Raw genomic sequence first — 16,402 nt, forward strand, 5'->3', positions numbered from 1 at the left:
TCTGAGAGAGAGAAGAGAAGACGAGGTGGACGCGAGAAACGCGCGGAACGCGAACCGCCACCGCGAGCAGTGTTGTCGATGAGAGAAGGGTCGACACCGTCGACTCAAGGAGGCAACTTGGTGTAACTTGGTGCGCTCTTTTTACCCTCCCCTCCCTCCCGCTCGCGGACGGCACGGGGGCCGAGAGAGGATCGCGCAGAGAGAGAGCGAATTGCGGACGGCTGGCTGGTGTTTCTGCGAGGTCGGCGCGTGCACGGAGCGGAATACCGGGGGGCCCGTGCCGGCGACGGACGCGCGGAGTGGCCGCGCTCGCGGGGTGCGTAGTGAAACACATGTGTCGCGGCCGTGCGATCATCTCCACCGCCGCGGACTGCTGCCCTTCGCCGTATCGTCTCGCAAGCTGCGCGAGACCATCCAGGGCGCGCGGACCGCGGGTGCTCGGGGCGCCCGTCCCCGCGGACCTACACCAGGACGATGCGCCGCGATACTCCGGCGGCGAAATAGCCAGCAGAAGCGGAAGGCGGTAGTGCCCTGCGTGCGTGGGTGGGTGGGTGTCTGTCTCGTCTGGCCGACCGCCAACACACCGGATTTCTCTTCGCGAGCTTGGGCCGTGACGGCCCCAACCTGAGACCGATCATCGGGGTGACCCGGCGCCGATCGCCGCCGCCACGCGCACGTTGTTACTCCCCGAGTGCAAGAAGAGGGGAAAAAAAAAAAATAGGTATATAATGAAACATGTCGCTCCTCCGTCTGGAGCTGCGCTCGACGCTGCTGCCCGCGCGCTGGTGACTCCGCTGGTACGATGACACCGCGACCGAGCCAACGACGGATCACACCGGAGAACGGTCACGCGTTTCTGCCTCCCGCGTGCCTCGTCAGAGAATAAACGGGCACGGTTCGATGCCAGGCCGCTGTGTGTGTACGTGTGTATATGTGTCTGTCAGCCATCATGATCGCCCGCGAGTCATGACTTCTGTGCTCCGCAATCTCTGACGTACCGTCCGACTGGCACGCGTTTTGACACACGTGCCTCAGACTTTTTAAATTACACACCCACGCTTCTGTCGGATGACAGAAAAAAAGAGATCACTGGAGCGCAGACATGCTTCTCGCCGCTGTCTCCAAATGCTGCAACATTTTCAGCACTTAGATTCAACTGTCTGAGAGAAAGTCAACAAGCTGCTACCTTGGTGTGCCGCAAGCTGGAAGGACCAAGTATGAGAGGCCCAGCGGAGGAAAATGGATATCGGTAAGGTGTCAGTATGCGCGAAAAGTCAGCAGAATGTCATGCTCACGCAGGTCACGTGAGGGGCACGACAGAGATGTGCTCGCGTGATCCACCTACATTGCACCCAACCCTCGCCAAGGCAAATGGTAAAAATTCAAGCCCCCAGCCAGCTCATCACACGGAGGTGCAACGTATCGACGGCAATCTACTGCCAACTCCTGGAGGTCGCTTGAAGTTCTTCAAAGATGGAAAGTTCATCTTGGAACTTTCTCATCGCAGGGACGGAGAAAAGACTACGTGGTTTCCTGTGCCAAAGAAAACCTTCTGGCCACCTGCTAGTACCATCCCAAATCGACAGGAGAGCTCTACTTCCCTCAGTGGTAGGTTAAAGAAAGCACTGATACGTTCATTATATTTTAAAAAACATTTGTTAATATTGTGTATCAGATCTTTCATTCCTGTTTTCAATAATTAAGTGTATAATATATAATGCTGCATTTTGTTTTCAGTTTCCGATGACAATTCGTCGGTCCAATCCAGTCCTTGGCAGAGAGATCACTGCTGGAAGCAGACCCATCCCCGACGCAGGATAACCACCGAATTCAATTTTTATTATCGTCGAAATCCGAAGACTCGCTTGTACACACATCTTCGTTTGATAGCGAGAAAACGCAGGCGCCCGTTAGATTCCACGACTGCGCCTTCATTTTCGGAATCAACGACGGCCTATTCGACGAGAGCCTCGCGAAAATTGAACGGTACGTCGTCATCGGGCAGATTAATTCAGATCATCGATAAATTGGCGCGCCTGCTGGATCCTAATGTCGTATCGCCTCGTAAACGCATATTGCGAGAACTGGAGAGAGTCTCGCTGGAGGATCAGGCGTCCAAAAGACGGGCCACTCCGCAGCCGGTTTGCACAACGAGTGCGCCACCGACTCCCTCCTCAAAGCAAGTGTCGTCGTACAGTATAACGAGTATCTTGGGGGAGGACAAACCGAGTCCCGAGCCGGGTTTCTTGAGGACATTGCTGAAGCCGGACGACCGGCAACCTGTGAAATACTCATCGACTAACGCCTATCCGAGGGTACGAATCGATCCCTATATCGGATCCAGCAATACATCCGTTCATCATCCGCTCTATGGGATACCGATGTTGCCACCTGGACCGTATAGGGCGGCACCTCTATGGATGGCACCTCATTATCCGTCTCCCGTCCACTATTCGCCTCCTATGCAATTGTACGCACCGCCACATTCTCATCCATCGTCTCCACATTACAAAGACTATAGGGAACAAACTCTCACACCTCCTTCAGGTATATATTAGTTTAAATAAGAATAAATGAGACACTTGAAAATGTGCTTACATATGTATTTTTTATTTGTAGATATGCCTCTGAATCTGTCGAAGCATTCGGGTTGAATCTCAGGATCCCAATAGAGTTGGTGCCTTACGAGTGGACAAAATACTATGCAAACACTGCCCGTGCAACGACAATGCGATATACATATTAGTATTTTTTTATTCATAAAACAATAGTATCTTAGTAAGTAGAGAAAGAAAGAGAAAGAGACAAATACGATGAAATCAGATAATTGGATTTGGGGAGAGCTATACTTGTACATACAAATGCATAAATTTGTCAATGGCGGCATAGGTATTTTATATTAATATTACATGCAAGATTAAAAAAAAAAGAAAAAATCGTGAGTGGTAAAATGCAAAAACGTTATGAATAGAAAATGTAAATATGTGTACATCTTACACATATTTTTATCGCATGCGATTTGAGAGTAAAACTGTAGAAAGAAAGGGGAAAAAAAATTAATAGAAGATTCGATTTGCGCGATTTCTTTTTATTTAAAACGATGGTGAATTTATATATAGTCAACACGGGAATGTATTGGCAATCGAGCGAGTTATTCGTACGTACGTTTTTATTTTCGACATTGCTACTCATATTTTATATATATATATATCGCGACGAAAACGGGAGAACGCACGCGTAAACCTGTGCAGGAGCAGGTCTCATCCTGTGCATCTCATTTATGCATTTTCCCGTTATTCTTATAACGTTACTGTCATTATTATCATAAATGGAAAAAAATGGTACATTATCTTAAAGAAGTCGATAAAAAAGACATAGGATTATGTACAGAACAGATTATTGCCTCTATATCTCTAGCGTATTAATTATTCTTAAAGATAGAAATGCATAATAAATTTAGGCTCTAATAGAATATATCCACAATGGTATACAGTGTTATTTATATGATATATATAACGCAAAAATACGAGAAGACACAAAAATTACTTTGGTAACGACCGTGGGGTGTGCCTTACAGATAATTAACAAAATTCCATGAAATTAAATTATGAACGTTGTCGCGGATGTGTATTATTATAAAAAGGAGGCACTATATATTGTGTATATAATAAATATATCTTTGTGTTACATGTATTTTCATCAAATCGACATTTATTCGTTGCTCTATTTATTATTAGTCAGATGCATCGAGAAACATTTCACGTGAAAGCAAGGCAAGCTCGCACAGGTTCTACAAATAAGTGAGTAATTTTAATTGTTCGACGCGTACGCGATTCTTTTTAGCGATTCCGACAAAATGGAGAAGTATGTGACTGCGCATTAGCAATTGTATAGAAAAAGACTAATTTCGTAAATATAAATATTTCATATACTACGTACAAATATCATTTAATTTACCATTAGGTGCCCACGCATCCAAAAACCTAAAGTATTCTCTTTCGACCGTAGCAATTAACTATTTAATATTTTAATAAACCTTTATCTAATTATATTTATACCATTATTTATGTTACTTGTTTGTAGCAATTGTAATAACTGCTCAAAAATTAAAATAATACGATTACTATTCTACATTTGATTATAGCAACAATTTACAACAGCGTGATCAAGATAGCAGCGAGATAATCAGAGACATCGCTTTTAACTTCGACTGTAAAGTGGCTGGACTGTTTCGCATATGCTCGTTTGTTTAAACAAACGTCAAATTTAATTGACTGTGCAAATTAGTGTGAGGTATTGATTAGCTTTATTACGATAGAATTAAAAATATGAAATCTTGGTAAAATGCCATTTAAAGTGCCGGGTGGAAGTTGAAGAGATTTAAAAGTGGCGGAAGTCGAAGAAAATCTCGGGGTCGAGTGGCAAACCAATCAGGGATCCGGACTTCGATCAGGCGGTGTATAGAGAGTACGCGGCGGTTGCGCACGGATTTACTCCACTTCGGCGGCGGCTGCATGGTGGCGCTCACGCATCCGCCATCGGTTATTTCTCCGTTACTTCTGTTGGCGAGTGCGTTGCCTTCTCGCGACTCGCACAGGCGCGAAGAGAAGAGCGGTGGATCGCGAGTTAGCTCGAGGGGGACGTGTACGTACACGACGCGGCGGCCGCGCGACGGTGGACGCCGCACGAGAGAGCGAACGGGTGAGTGCGGTTTCGCGGAAAGACGAGAGGACGGTGGGACTCGTAGGCGCGGAGTGGTGCCTCGCTCCGAACGCGAGGGAACGGATTCGGGTGGCGGCGAAGCGGCGGTCCGCGGCGCAGCCTTCGGCAAGCGGCTCGCGCTCGCCGACACGAAAATGGCGGGCCGTGTCGGCCTCGATGCTACGAGCCGCGGTGGCAGCGGCTCCCGCCGACGGCGTTGCTAGCCCTCTTGCGCGCACGTGAGAATCGGCGGCGTTTAGCCGATCTCTGTGCCCCGCACGGGCCATTTTCCCGCCCTTCGGTGTCTGCGTACTGCGTGTACCCGCACGCACATACGCACGCACGCACGTACGTTTGAACGTACGTACGGTAGGTACGACCGCATGCACGCACCGTCCGCGTATTCGTGCATTCACGCGCGCTTGTTCGGCCGTCGTCAGGTAGCGTGTCGTTGAAAACGGTGCAGCGGGACGTTATACCTGAGTGTTGTGAATAACAGTTCGACGGCAAGCACGCAACATAGTACTCCGCCGCTGGAAGAGAGAGAGAGACGGAAAGCGAAGACACAGGTAGCAACTGTACGATCCCCTGCGGGCGGGAAGAAGAGCGGGAGGCAAGGCGCGAGAGAAAGAGAGAGAGAGAGAGTGACAAAGCGGCAAAGGGGGCAGAGACAGAAGAGGACGCAGATAGGGCAATAGAAAGAGCAAAAACCCCTCCCCCTCTCTCCCCGGGAGAACAGAGACAGACAGACAGACAGAGGACGCACAGGCGGCGAGGCGGACGGGCACGAAAGTTTAATAGTAGCGGATCGACGATGGGCAAACAAACACGATGGAGTGAATACGCCGCGAGGTGTTGACCGTACTCCGTTCAGGTGAGCGAGAGAGGGAAAGAGACAGTGTAGTACGCGGTGGTACCCGCCGGAGGGAGCAGGGGGACAGAAAGCGGCCGTGCGCGACAGAGACGGTGATAATTAGACGAAGAGAGAGCGAGAGAGTGCGAGTGCCGCGATCGGCGGCGCAGCGACCGCGGGATTGTAACACACGTTGCGGAGGACGACCAAGTCTTGATGCCGATGCCGGCCGAATACCACGAGGGCCACAGTAACCACGAGAACGCCAATTTCGCTCTCGGGTCCACGCAGGACGCCAACGAGATGACGGCCAACATGTACCGGGTGGGAGGTAAAGTATAACCGCATGCATTCCGCGGCCGCGTTGTCGCCCGACGTCCAAGAGACGTCGGTTAGCTCGCCAACGGCGACGACATCGGCGGTCTTCACCGTCGTCGCTATCGCGAGTTCGATACAGGGCAAGGGACCTGGGGAAAGAAGGACAGGGGGAGAGAGAAAGAGAGATAGCGGCTTTAATTAACTCCGAGAAATTAATGTTTGCAAATGGCATCGCAATGGCGTCCCCTATACCCTCCGCGCGCGGCGCGTTCTTCCCCCTTCCCCTCCCGCTTTTACCGTTCGCCCCCGCTCCCCGCGCGCCCTCTCTTCTTTCCACTCTTCATCTGGATCTCCCTCGTACTCTCCGCCACCCCTCGGCCCCCTCTTCGTTTCCCCCCGTTCTCTCCCCCCTTTGGTAACGTCCTATACCTACGCTCCGGCTTTTCCTCCACCCCCCCTCCCTCTTCTCGCCCATCCGACTCCTCCATTCTTCCTCTTCTCTCTCTTTCCCTTTGACTCTCTCTTTCCGTCTCTCTCCCCTGTCCTGCGTTTCCCCCCTGCCCTTCGTTCGCCACCTTCCTCCCCCGTGCAATCGTTCTCTGCCTCTCTTTTTCTCTCTCGAGTCCAGGTCACGCTAATTTCTTGCGCGACAAATCTCGCGGATCAAAATTGGATCCTGGTGATTACTGCCTGGAACTGCAGCTATTCGTTGTATCGATACGCCGTGCACGAGTTACCGCGCGCTAGATCTCCGTCGACGAAAGATCGTTTTCCCTTTTCGTTTTCTCCCCCTCCGCGCGCTCCAGCATCCCCTACGGTTTCCTTTCTTTTTGCTCTTTTGTATTACGGTGACGACGACGCCGACGGCGTGGACGTCAGGCCAAAACCTCCACTTTTCTGCCCTTGTCTTTATAAATAAAAAAAATAAAAAGATGTTTTAAAATTCGAGTTATTATTCTAAGAAGACTTCAATCTTCTCTTTCTCCTTTTTATTTTCTTATTAAGAATGTATTTTTTAACGAATCTCCCTTGAAATTTTTAACGCTAGACGCAACAGTTTCTTGAAATTATAACGCATACTTTTTGTTTAATGAGATAATTAATATTATTGCTGTGTTTTTAGATTACGTGTATTTTGAGACCACCACCTCGTCGCCGTATCAAATTAGAAGGATAGAGGAATTAAATAAGGTAAGACGATAAGAGTGGCGTCGCCGCAGTGACGTTTTTGTATTTTAGCGAGAAATTATAATGAGGATCGACCGGCTATTTATATTCTTGTACTCTCTCGTATCTAGATATATTAAAGTCTCTTCTTAATTAATGCAGATACGTGCATGTCAGTGGACTCGACATAAGGTTCGTTAAATTATTTTGTTTCCTGTTCTTTCAGACCGCGAACGGGAATGTGGAGGCAAAAGTCATGTGCTTCTTCAGGCGGAGGGATTTGCCGCCTACCTTAGTTATGCTGGCGGACAAGCATCAATGTAAGTAGCACACGTCCACGCGCCGCAAAACTATCGTGTTATCGTAAACATTTGTAAAGGTGTGGGAAGACTATGTGTCAGTGAGTTTCACGTTAGTATAGAATTGTTCCGATTTTTCTCTCTACGTTTTGCTTCACGCACGTTTCCACGTGGAAAATAATACTTCCTTTTTTCTAGACGTAAGCTAAACACACGCTTCTTCGAGAAGATATTCTGACGAACGTTCTGTAACACCTCCGGATTTCAATTTGTATACTAACGTATTACTAACAACGCACGAATGCTTGCTTTCGTTAATACGACTTGGAAAAGGAGCGAGATCTCACGCGGTGTGCCCATCGGAAATCAACTCTTTAGCGCGGCCGCTACCCGCTCGCGACGGTCCGACGAAATCGCGGTTGCCGAGCGTATGCAAAGTGCGACGACACGAACGAGGCGCCGAATTACCATAAAGTACGAGAAGGACGAGTTTTAGTTTTAACGCTCGCCGGCGTGCAGCAGATCGATAACCGTTCATAGGTGAGGAAAATTCATCCGCGAACACGGTTTCATCTCCCGGCACGGAAGATTCTGCCCGCAATTTCCAGGCGGTATCGATTTTCTCCGCTTTGGCAATCATTATTGACGAGAGACACCTCTCGCGAATACAGCCGCTACGAAAATTTGAGAGATATATCGGGGACGCGTGCGACACCACATACATCTGCGTGCGTGTACGTGCTGTGCTCTGTAATACAACTCGTACAGTGCCTCTCGGTTCTGCACGAATCACGAATGCGTCGCTACTTTTACGATTGTCGCCGTGTCACACGGCTGTAATCAGAGGAGAGAACTAAGTTCGATTTGCGGAATCCGTTGTCGCGAGAATCTATGAAAGTATGTCTATAAAGGACGAAATATACAGCCTTTCGAGAGACATTTCTCTCTCGCTTTTTTTTTTTTTTTTTTTTTTTTTTAGATCGATCAACCCCGGAAACGCTTTCGGGAAATCTTGCGCTCGTGTGAACGTTTCGCACGCGGCTAATTTTGACGCGAAACGACTCGCTTGCTCGCCCGATATTGATACGTTCTCTAAGGGCGGAAAATAAAAAAAAATCGCGTTTCCAGGAGACGTACGCATATACAGATGCACACACGCATGCACGCACGCACGCATTTCTGTTTCGCCCGCCGCGCGCGTAGAGTTGCACGTTATCCCGGGACTTCCTCGATTTTTCCTTCGCAATGACAAAGATAATGAGACGCGGGGATTTGGGGTGGGAATGTATAATAAGTAAAGTTGCGGGGGTGGTTGGGCGGGTTGTGGGAGACGGGGGTTGTATCGATCTGCCTGAGGGGGATGGGCGAAAGGGGGACGCTGGTGCACCCGCTAGGTCCCCCTTTTCCACCTCCTCATCCTCCTCCATCTCCATCTACCTCCCGGCCCTCCGCCTCCTCCATTTCCCCCTTTTTCCCCCTACACCCACCCGGTCCACCCACCACCCTCAACTAAATGGATGGCTGACGCAGGGGTTGCTTGGGTATATGTTACGTGTATTCCCTCACACCGATGCACACAGACACGTGTGTACGTGTGTGCCCGGGCGAAAATGGTGGGCCCCACTAGCCATCTTCGTTTTAAGCATTTGCTACCACTCTCCCCCGTACGTACATTCCCCTCGCCTCGCCAAACTCTACTCCCCTTTTCCCCGTTTTCCTCTCCTCCTCTTTCTCCTCTCCTCCTCTTCTTTCGCGCCCCATGTATATGTACACGTTTCTCTCTCTTGTCTGTGTTTCTGAGTATTTATATATATATATATATATATATATATATATATATATATATATATATATATGTATGTGTGTGTATGTATGTATGTAACGGTCTCGTCGTCCGTGTATATGCGTTCGTCCAGCGGTATTTGCTCCGAATTGGGTTCTCTCCCCTTTTCGTCGTGTGTTTTCTCTCTCTCTTTCTTTCTTTCTTTCTCTCTTTCTCTTATTCCTCCGAGGTACCTCGAATTTTCGTGTAAAAAAAAGGGGGGGGGGAATATACGTTTCTCCTTTGTCTTTTGCGGAAGTCGATACACACGCACTACAAACGCTATCGCACCCGGGTGTGTCCGCGTGTGACTGCAAGAGGAGAACGGAAGGGGCGAAGGAAAAGGGCTTTGTGGAGAAATCGGTTGCGGCCTATGCTCACGCCGGCCGGCGAAACTCTCGCGTACAAATCGCGTTGGACGAGTCAACGGCTCATTTAATGATGGCAAAAGTCCGGCCGACCGTAATGAATTTTTATTCTCGTTCCGCGCCCTGCGGGGTCGGTCGCAAAAACGATTCGCTGCCTCTTGTTCCGCGCGCTTTTCCACCCCGGGCGCGCACAGGGTGGAAGCGACCGAAGTTCGGACCACGCAAAAATTCACAGGCGCTAATTATAGAATATATCCTCCATCGTATTATGCATACGTCCGCGAAACTCGAAATTCAACGTCGGAGATGGTATTTTGATCCTCGCTCCTCGCGGAGAAACGGTCAACGTGGCGGAGGTATTGATCTCGTTCGTCGCGCGAATGAAAATACGACGTGGAGCTATGAATTGTAAATAGAAGCGCGGACGGAATTGGCCGTGATAATCAGGATTCGTGAATCGCACGTAACGCAATTGCGCAATCACGATGAGCCGGACGACGTGTCGGCCAACGTGCGGAATCGATAGGGCAGAAAAGCGTGAACTTAAGGCGGGTGACTCGGTAGAATTCGTAAGGGCTGTAAGATAGTATTGCGCTTAGCACAGTCGTACGTTATCTTCCTGCGTCTATTGTGTACAAGATTAGAAAGACGAGAAATACGTAGAGTGGGTTTCTTGTAATGAAAATTCCAGTGGCAAGCGCGGAGCAGCAGAGGTCAGAATCCCCTGCGAGTACACAGAATCAGAAACTCGAGAATCCCGACACTACTAAGGAAATGACTAATAAAGATGGTATCGGGCCCAAAGTGATGATCAAAGGGGGCGGGAAAGGGGGCTGGCTGAAGGCCCCATTATCGGAGGCCCAAGAGCCCCATGGTGAGTGAGAGTAGTTGATCAAAAGATGACCATTGCCGACGAATTTAATCGAGCTTTGTGCTGGCGAAATAGCGATTGTAAAAAGTAGCAATTATAAGAAACTTATGGAGGAACTGTCTTTTCACTTATGTAAAACGTATGTTTTATTTCGTGAAACTTAACTTCTTTATACATTTATTGATACATTAAACATTCAATTAAATGTCTGACGTTGAGCCTAAACCTTTTTAAACTGTTCGTAGTGCCTGCTTATTTAGACTTGTAAAAATGATGTTACAATAAATAATTATTCAAGATAGAAATATAAATTATATTTTGAATTACAAAAGCTGGGTTACTTTGGCATGCCACTAATAAATTTTGAAGTTGAGAAGTATTTCGCTCACAAAACTTAGTGATGCATAGATTCGTCGGTAAACGGCATACAATTTGCATCTTTTGATTATCTCATTAATCTTATACAGAAGCCAGTGACGATACAAGGCTACTGATTTAGCGGCGGGATTCATCAAAATTCTTTGTAATCTTGGTGTGTGTCGCAAGTCAAGGCAAGTTACACTGTAAGGCCAAAGAGATAGTAAACTGGGCTTAATCGGACTTCTTTTTTTTTAGTTAATAGACAAGAGGCCCGGTGATTTTTATTATATATATGTATATATAAAAAAAAGTGCCCGTACAGATCATTCATTTGCATTGAATCATATAAATATCTCACTCAGTATTATTGATTTTTCACATTTTTTTCAGTATTTAAAATTTAAAACAATAAATTTTCTTATTTCTGAGTGTTGTTTAAATTCTATTTAACCCGGTTTATTAACTTTAACTATTTTCAATCTTTTAGTTAATCACGTTCACCAATCATTTACATGAAAAGAATCCCGCTGCATCACTACGATGACACTTTAGTAATCCGAGGCTTCTCTAAAAGATATCTTTTTTTTTTTTATCGACAGTTAATCGCCTTTCCAGATTATTGTTACAGGCTATTGTTTTTGCTTGATATATATATAATTTTTTTTTGTTTGCCTTTTTGTTGCCCGCTCTTGCTAACGTTTCTTTCTTTCTTTCTTTTTTTATTTTATTTTATTTTATTTTATTTTTTTTCTTGGTTCAGTACAGTACTCGAAATTTCAAGCGGTTTGTCGTGTCCCCGCATTTCATTTATTTCATTACTTTAACTTTATGTGAAATATATAAATAAAAGATTAATTAAAAAGATAACACTGTACTTGGAACATATTAATTTTGGGTTAGCCGAAAACTTAAAGACATAGCTTGAATTAACTTCCACTCGATACTAAATCGATATCGAATTTCATTACAATACAAAAGTTTTAAAAAAAACGCAAATGATAATGAAAAATAAAAATAGCTTCATGGATATTTAAATACCAGAGTTTAAGTATTTTGTTTCCTCGCGTGTTTAGTCTTTATCTTTGATACAATGGGCCTTATCATTATTGCATTCTTCTTTTGCATGTTCTTTAAAAAATGCATTCTTTTTTTATAGTGATATGACTGCTTTGAATCAATATTAACGAAAATTAAAATGCAACAATTCACGGTTTAAAGTTTAAAGATTATTTGCTTAAAAAATTACATATATTATTTTGTACAATATATAATTTAATTTTTTTAACTTTTGTCATGAATAAATACATTTTTTCTGTAATTCGAAAAAGAAAAGTATTTACATATGCAAAATAATATTTTATTTTACGATATCCAACATGAATATTATTATGTTTAATTTTTCATCGTATATAGGGATGGAAGAAGGTGTTCCTGGAGGAGTAACAGAATTAAGTTCTAAGCAACGTCACCAAATGAAACATAGAGAACTGTTTTTATCTCGACAAGTGGAAACGATGCCCGCTACGCACATTAGGGGCAAATGCTGCGTTACGTTATTGAACGAAACGGAATCTTTAACGAGCTATCTCAACAAGGAAGATTCATTTTTTTACTGCTTAGTATTTGACCCTGCTCAGCGTACTTTGCTTGCTGACAAAGGTAAAACATCAAAAGAATATTTTTTATTATATGTGATATACGCAAGACAAATAATTAATATTAGCAAAATTAATTTTACGTTATAGGCGAAATTAGAGTAGGTAGTAGATATCAAGCGACGGATATACCAGCGGTATTGACACCCGCGGAGAGAGAAGCAGATCCTCGCAGATTACAAGATTTGGAGACTTTAGTTTGGACTCCGAGACACAATTTGACAGATCGCCAGATTGATCAATTCCTCGTCGTTAGCAGATCAGTAGGCACCTTCGCAAGAGCCTTAGACTGTTCGTCCTCCATTAAGCAGCCCTCCTTGCATATGTCCGCAGCTGCTGCATCTAGAGACATCACTTTGGTGAGCGAAATATAAACAAATAATTAAATATTCTTGCAGAGAATATCATTTTATTGAAATTTTGTTAATTGCATTTCAGTTCCATGCAATGGACACCCTGCACCTGCATGCCTATGACTTAGCGAATGCCTTAGCGTCTCTAGTACCTAGTACCGGTCCCGTATTGTGCCGGGACGAAATGGAAGAATGGAGCGCATCCGAGGCGAACCTCTTCGAAGAAGCGCTTGAAAAATACGGAAAGGATTTTTCCGATATACGAGCAGACTTTGTAAGCAAACATTAACACGACTGAATAAAATTACTACGTTTGAATAAGCTTATTAACATATATTTATTTTTTCTAGTTACCGTGGAAAACGTTGAAGAATGTAATCGAGTATTATTATATGTGGAAAACGACAGATCGATACGTGCAGCAGAAAAGAGTGAAAGCTGTGGAGGCGGAAAGTAAATTAAAGCAAGTTTATATACCGAATTATAACAAGACGCCTACATCAACGACTGCTCCTTCCACCGCCACGATTGTACCTTTGGGCAATAGTAACAGCAATAGTAACGGAAAACCTACCAGCGTTTTGAACGGTAATAGTAATGGTAGCATGGTGGGTGATAATTCCGGAATACTTATGGTTGGAGTCGGTGGAAAACCATGTGAGAGTTGTCAAGTCGTCCAGAGTCCACAGTGGTACGCCTGGGGACCATCACATATGCAATACCGTCTCTGTCAATCTTGTTGGACGTATTGGAAAAAGTACGGAGGGCTCAAGGTATGCATAAAACTATTTTAACAATGAAAATATACTGCATCAATAAAAAAAAATATATATATATTTTTTCATTTTTATTTTTTTTTTATTTTTTTTTTTTCCTCCTACAAAACAGGTGCCGTCGCGCATAGACGACGTCGATCTCGAAAGGAAACGCGCCGGCGCCGGATCGGACGAAGAAAGCAAGGGGATGGGTGGCGCGCACAGGCCGCATCGATGTAGCATTCCCACCTGCGGCAAGGAGTTCAAATTGAAAGCTCATCTGAGCCGTCACTACGCGAGCGCGCATGGAGTGGATTTGCGCGGCGCTGCCGGAAGCGGCGGCGGCGGCGGCGGTTCGCCGCGGCCGGTCATGAAGACACGGTCCGCATTCTACCTACGCACCTCCTTGCTGGCGCGAGCCGCGCGACGTCTGTGCGCCGCACAATTGCGCACACGTCACGCCGCGCGGGCGCCTCATCAACCGGTGAATGCCGCGCCGTTGCGGCACCTATGCGCCCAGCTGACATCCAAAACTCCTACAGAACTACGTATCCTTGCACGCGCCGTACGGCCTCGGCCGCGTCCTCAAGTGATCGACATCGCCTCGCGCTTAGGCGATCATCCATCACCCCGGCAGCCCGGCGATTGGGATTGGTTGACATTGACTGCTCCGGCTCAACGCAAGCAGCCTGACCGAGTCTCATTTCCACGTCCGCCAAAAGCACCAGGTATATAACTCGATAAGTCTTACGTTTTATTTAAAATATTGTACAAAAAATTAATTTAGCTAATTATTCTCAAATAGATATATAGATATGTGCAATACACATTGTTTGAAAATAAATTATTAACATTTTAGATGGCAGTCTTTTATACGAAAGAGTCCCAAACAAACCTGAGGTGGACAGGCTCACGTTGACGCCACCTCAGCCTGTTATGTCAACCCAGCAGAATATCTTGAAACGCCCAAGACCGTTCGACGAAATTAACGGTTCAGATGGTAATTTTTATTATTATACGCTTAATCTACATAATATCATACGCGTTTTACTACAGTAAAAGGTGTGAAAGAGCTTATGAAATTGTCGCGAGTCTTTATTTTTTCATTTTTAGGTATTGCCCTGAACGCTGGGCTTCCTTCTAGCGGACCACCCACGAAAAGGGCTCATCATTCACAACAATTGCATCCGAAACATACGTTAGAACATCCCGCACCCGCAGTTCTTCCTCTCGCACCACCTCTTAACGGTAGAGCCTCACACCCACATACGCTGCCACATGGTCCGCCGCTGTCTAGAAGTAACGCTCGTAAGCAGGTCATGTCGTGGATGGACGCACCTGATGACGTCTACTTCCGAGCTACCGAACAGATCAAGTTAGTATAAAAATAAAAAAAAAAGAAAAAAAAAAGAAATGGATGTATCATTTGTGATTGAATTACTACTTATTCTTATTTTTTAATCTTTAATATTAATAACGTTCTTAAATTTAAATAGAAAATTTTTTTATTGTAATATTTTTATTAATAATTATGGTTTTAGGATAAATGCGTTTAGTGTGTTAATTTTTTTAACTTATCGAATTTTAGAAGAGCTAGAAGAACCTTGGCCTCGGTGGAGTTACGAAGAGCGGCGCGCAAACCGTGGCGCGGAATGTCACTTCCTTTGAATCAGCTTCACCTCCAAAGAGCAGGTCGTCAAGACGACATGGTCGTTATCTTGGATTGAATCGGCACAATCAGAATGAACACATTCGGACAATACTGTATGTCAGTTTGTGAGGCATGACGCTGTTAACATAATCCTTAATAAGTGAAGCTACCACATAATGAAGATCAAGACGTTCTGTGTATTGTCATCGGTAACTCCGATAGAGCATCAATCGTTAACTTTAGAACCGGAAGATTTTGAAAGCTGCTCCATGACGAGTTCTTTTTCTTCTCTTGGAAGACGAGCAGGTCGTGGTAATAGAAAAAAAAAAGGCCTCGTTTGATCGTACATGTTGAACAATCGAGAACATCGTTGAACTGTAACGACTTCACTACTTATGGAGTACTACTGAAAAATTAATGTTCAGCGAACTAAGTCATTCAACGTGAAACATGATTTTCTATCCGTATTAATTATTGTTGTTATTAATAATAATTATTAATAATTAAATGTACATATACATTATACACACTTATGCAACATGACAGCAATGTGACACGAGAAGACACACAATACATATACACGTCCCACACATACACTCTTAATATATACATGTACACATCCAAGTACCGAAAGCGTGATCGGTGCGAATTTAATAGCGATTAAAAAAAAAAATATTGGCCGACACCTGCAAATAAGCTCATGAATGAATGTACAGAAAACACAATGATGATATTTTTGAATAACTTTGGAACGAAGTAATACATACTTCGACTTCAATGTTTTTCAGAAATTAATTACTGAAGAGTTGTATTTTCTGGACGCAACTAATGATACGGCCATGCAGGTAACAGAGACGAATGTCTGATAAGAAACGAATGCGTAATGGAGAAAAAGCGTAAGCGAGAGAAAGAGAGAGTGCGCGCGCGAGAATATGTAATCGAGCGAGAGAATGAATTAGTACGTGTGGGAGAAAGAAGGAATGCTCACTGTGAATATTTTTATTAAATTTTCAAGTTTGATGACTTCCGTCTAAAAATTAATAAATAAACATAAGCATAAGTGAAAAAAGTATCCTAATCATATCTCGGCTGCCGTTGATTCTTGTTCCAAAAGAATCTAATTGCTTATGAAAAGTTTTGATACCAACATTATTGAAAAATTCTCATATTAAGCACGTATATTTTCCCGATGTATTTCCTTCCTTATCCTATCGTTGAAACGGCTGAAG

General features: G+C 44.8%; 2 protein-coding genes across 4 annotated transcripts; both read left to right on the top strand.

Moving 5' to 3' along the window:
• Positions 1–3: 3 nt before the first annotated feature.
• On the top strand, positions 4–3,934 carry H (transcriptional corepressor hairless). The gene is made up of 3 exons (XM_070661135.1): positions 4–1,608; positions 1,738–2,547; positions 2,620–3,934. Exons 1-3 carry the CDS (start codon positions 1,263–1,265, stop codon positions 2,652–2,654), a joined length of 1,191 nt encoding a protein of 396 aa, XP_070517236.1. The 5' UTR covers positions 4–1,262; the 3' UTR covers positions 2,655–3,934.
• A 663-nt stretch (positions 3,935–4,597) lies between these two features.
• On the top strand, positions 4,598–16,242 carry Mta1-like (metastasis associated 1-like). 3 transcript variants are annotated; one of them, XM_070661260.1, is made up of 12 exons: positions 4,600–5,885; positions 6,996–7,063; positions 7,266–7,359; positions 10,220–10,402; positions 12,173–12,418; positions 12,505–12,773; positions 12,853–13,041; positions 13,118–13,540; positions 13,656–14,250; positions 14,382–14,522; positions 14,636–14,897; positions 15,111–16,242. In XM_070661260.1, the coding sequence occupies exons 1-12, from the start codon at positions 5,771–5,773 to the stop codon at positions 15,247–15,249; spliced, it is 2,724 nt and encodes a 907-aa protein (XP_070517361.1). In that variant the 5' UTR covers positions 4,600–5,770; the 3' UTR covers positions 15,250–16,242. The 3 variants fall into 3 exon arrangements, with proteins under 3 accessions (XP_070517362.1, XP_070517361.1, XP_070517363.1); XM_070661261.1 differs by lacking the exon at positions 10,220–10,402 and having other exon boundaries at positions 4,598–5,885; XM_070661262.1 differs by lacking the exons at positions 4,600–5,885; positions 6,996–7,063; positions 7,266–7,359; positions 10,220–10,402 and adding an exon at positions 10,867–10,950.
• The last annotated feature ends 160 nt before the right edge of the window (positions 16,243–16,402 follow it).

The sequence above is a fragment of the Cardiocondyla obscurior genome, linkage group LG08 (assembly GCF_019399895.1).
Source record: "Cardiocondyla obscurior isolate alpha-2009 linkage group LG08, Cobs3.1, whole genome shotgun sequence".
NCBI lineage: Eukaryota > Metazoa > Arthropoda > Insecta > Hymenoptera > Formicidae > Cardiocondyla > Cardiocondyla obscurior.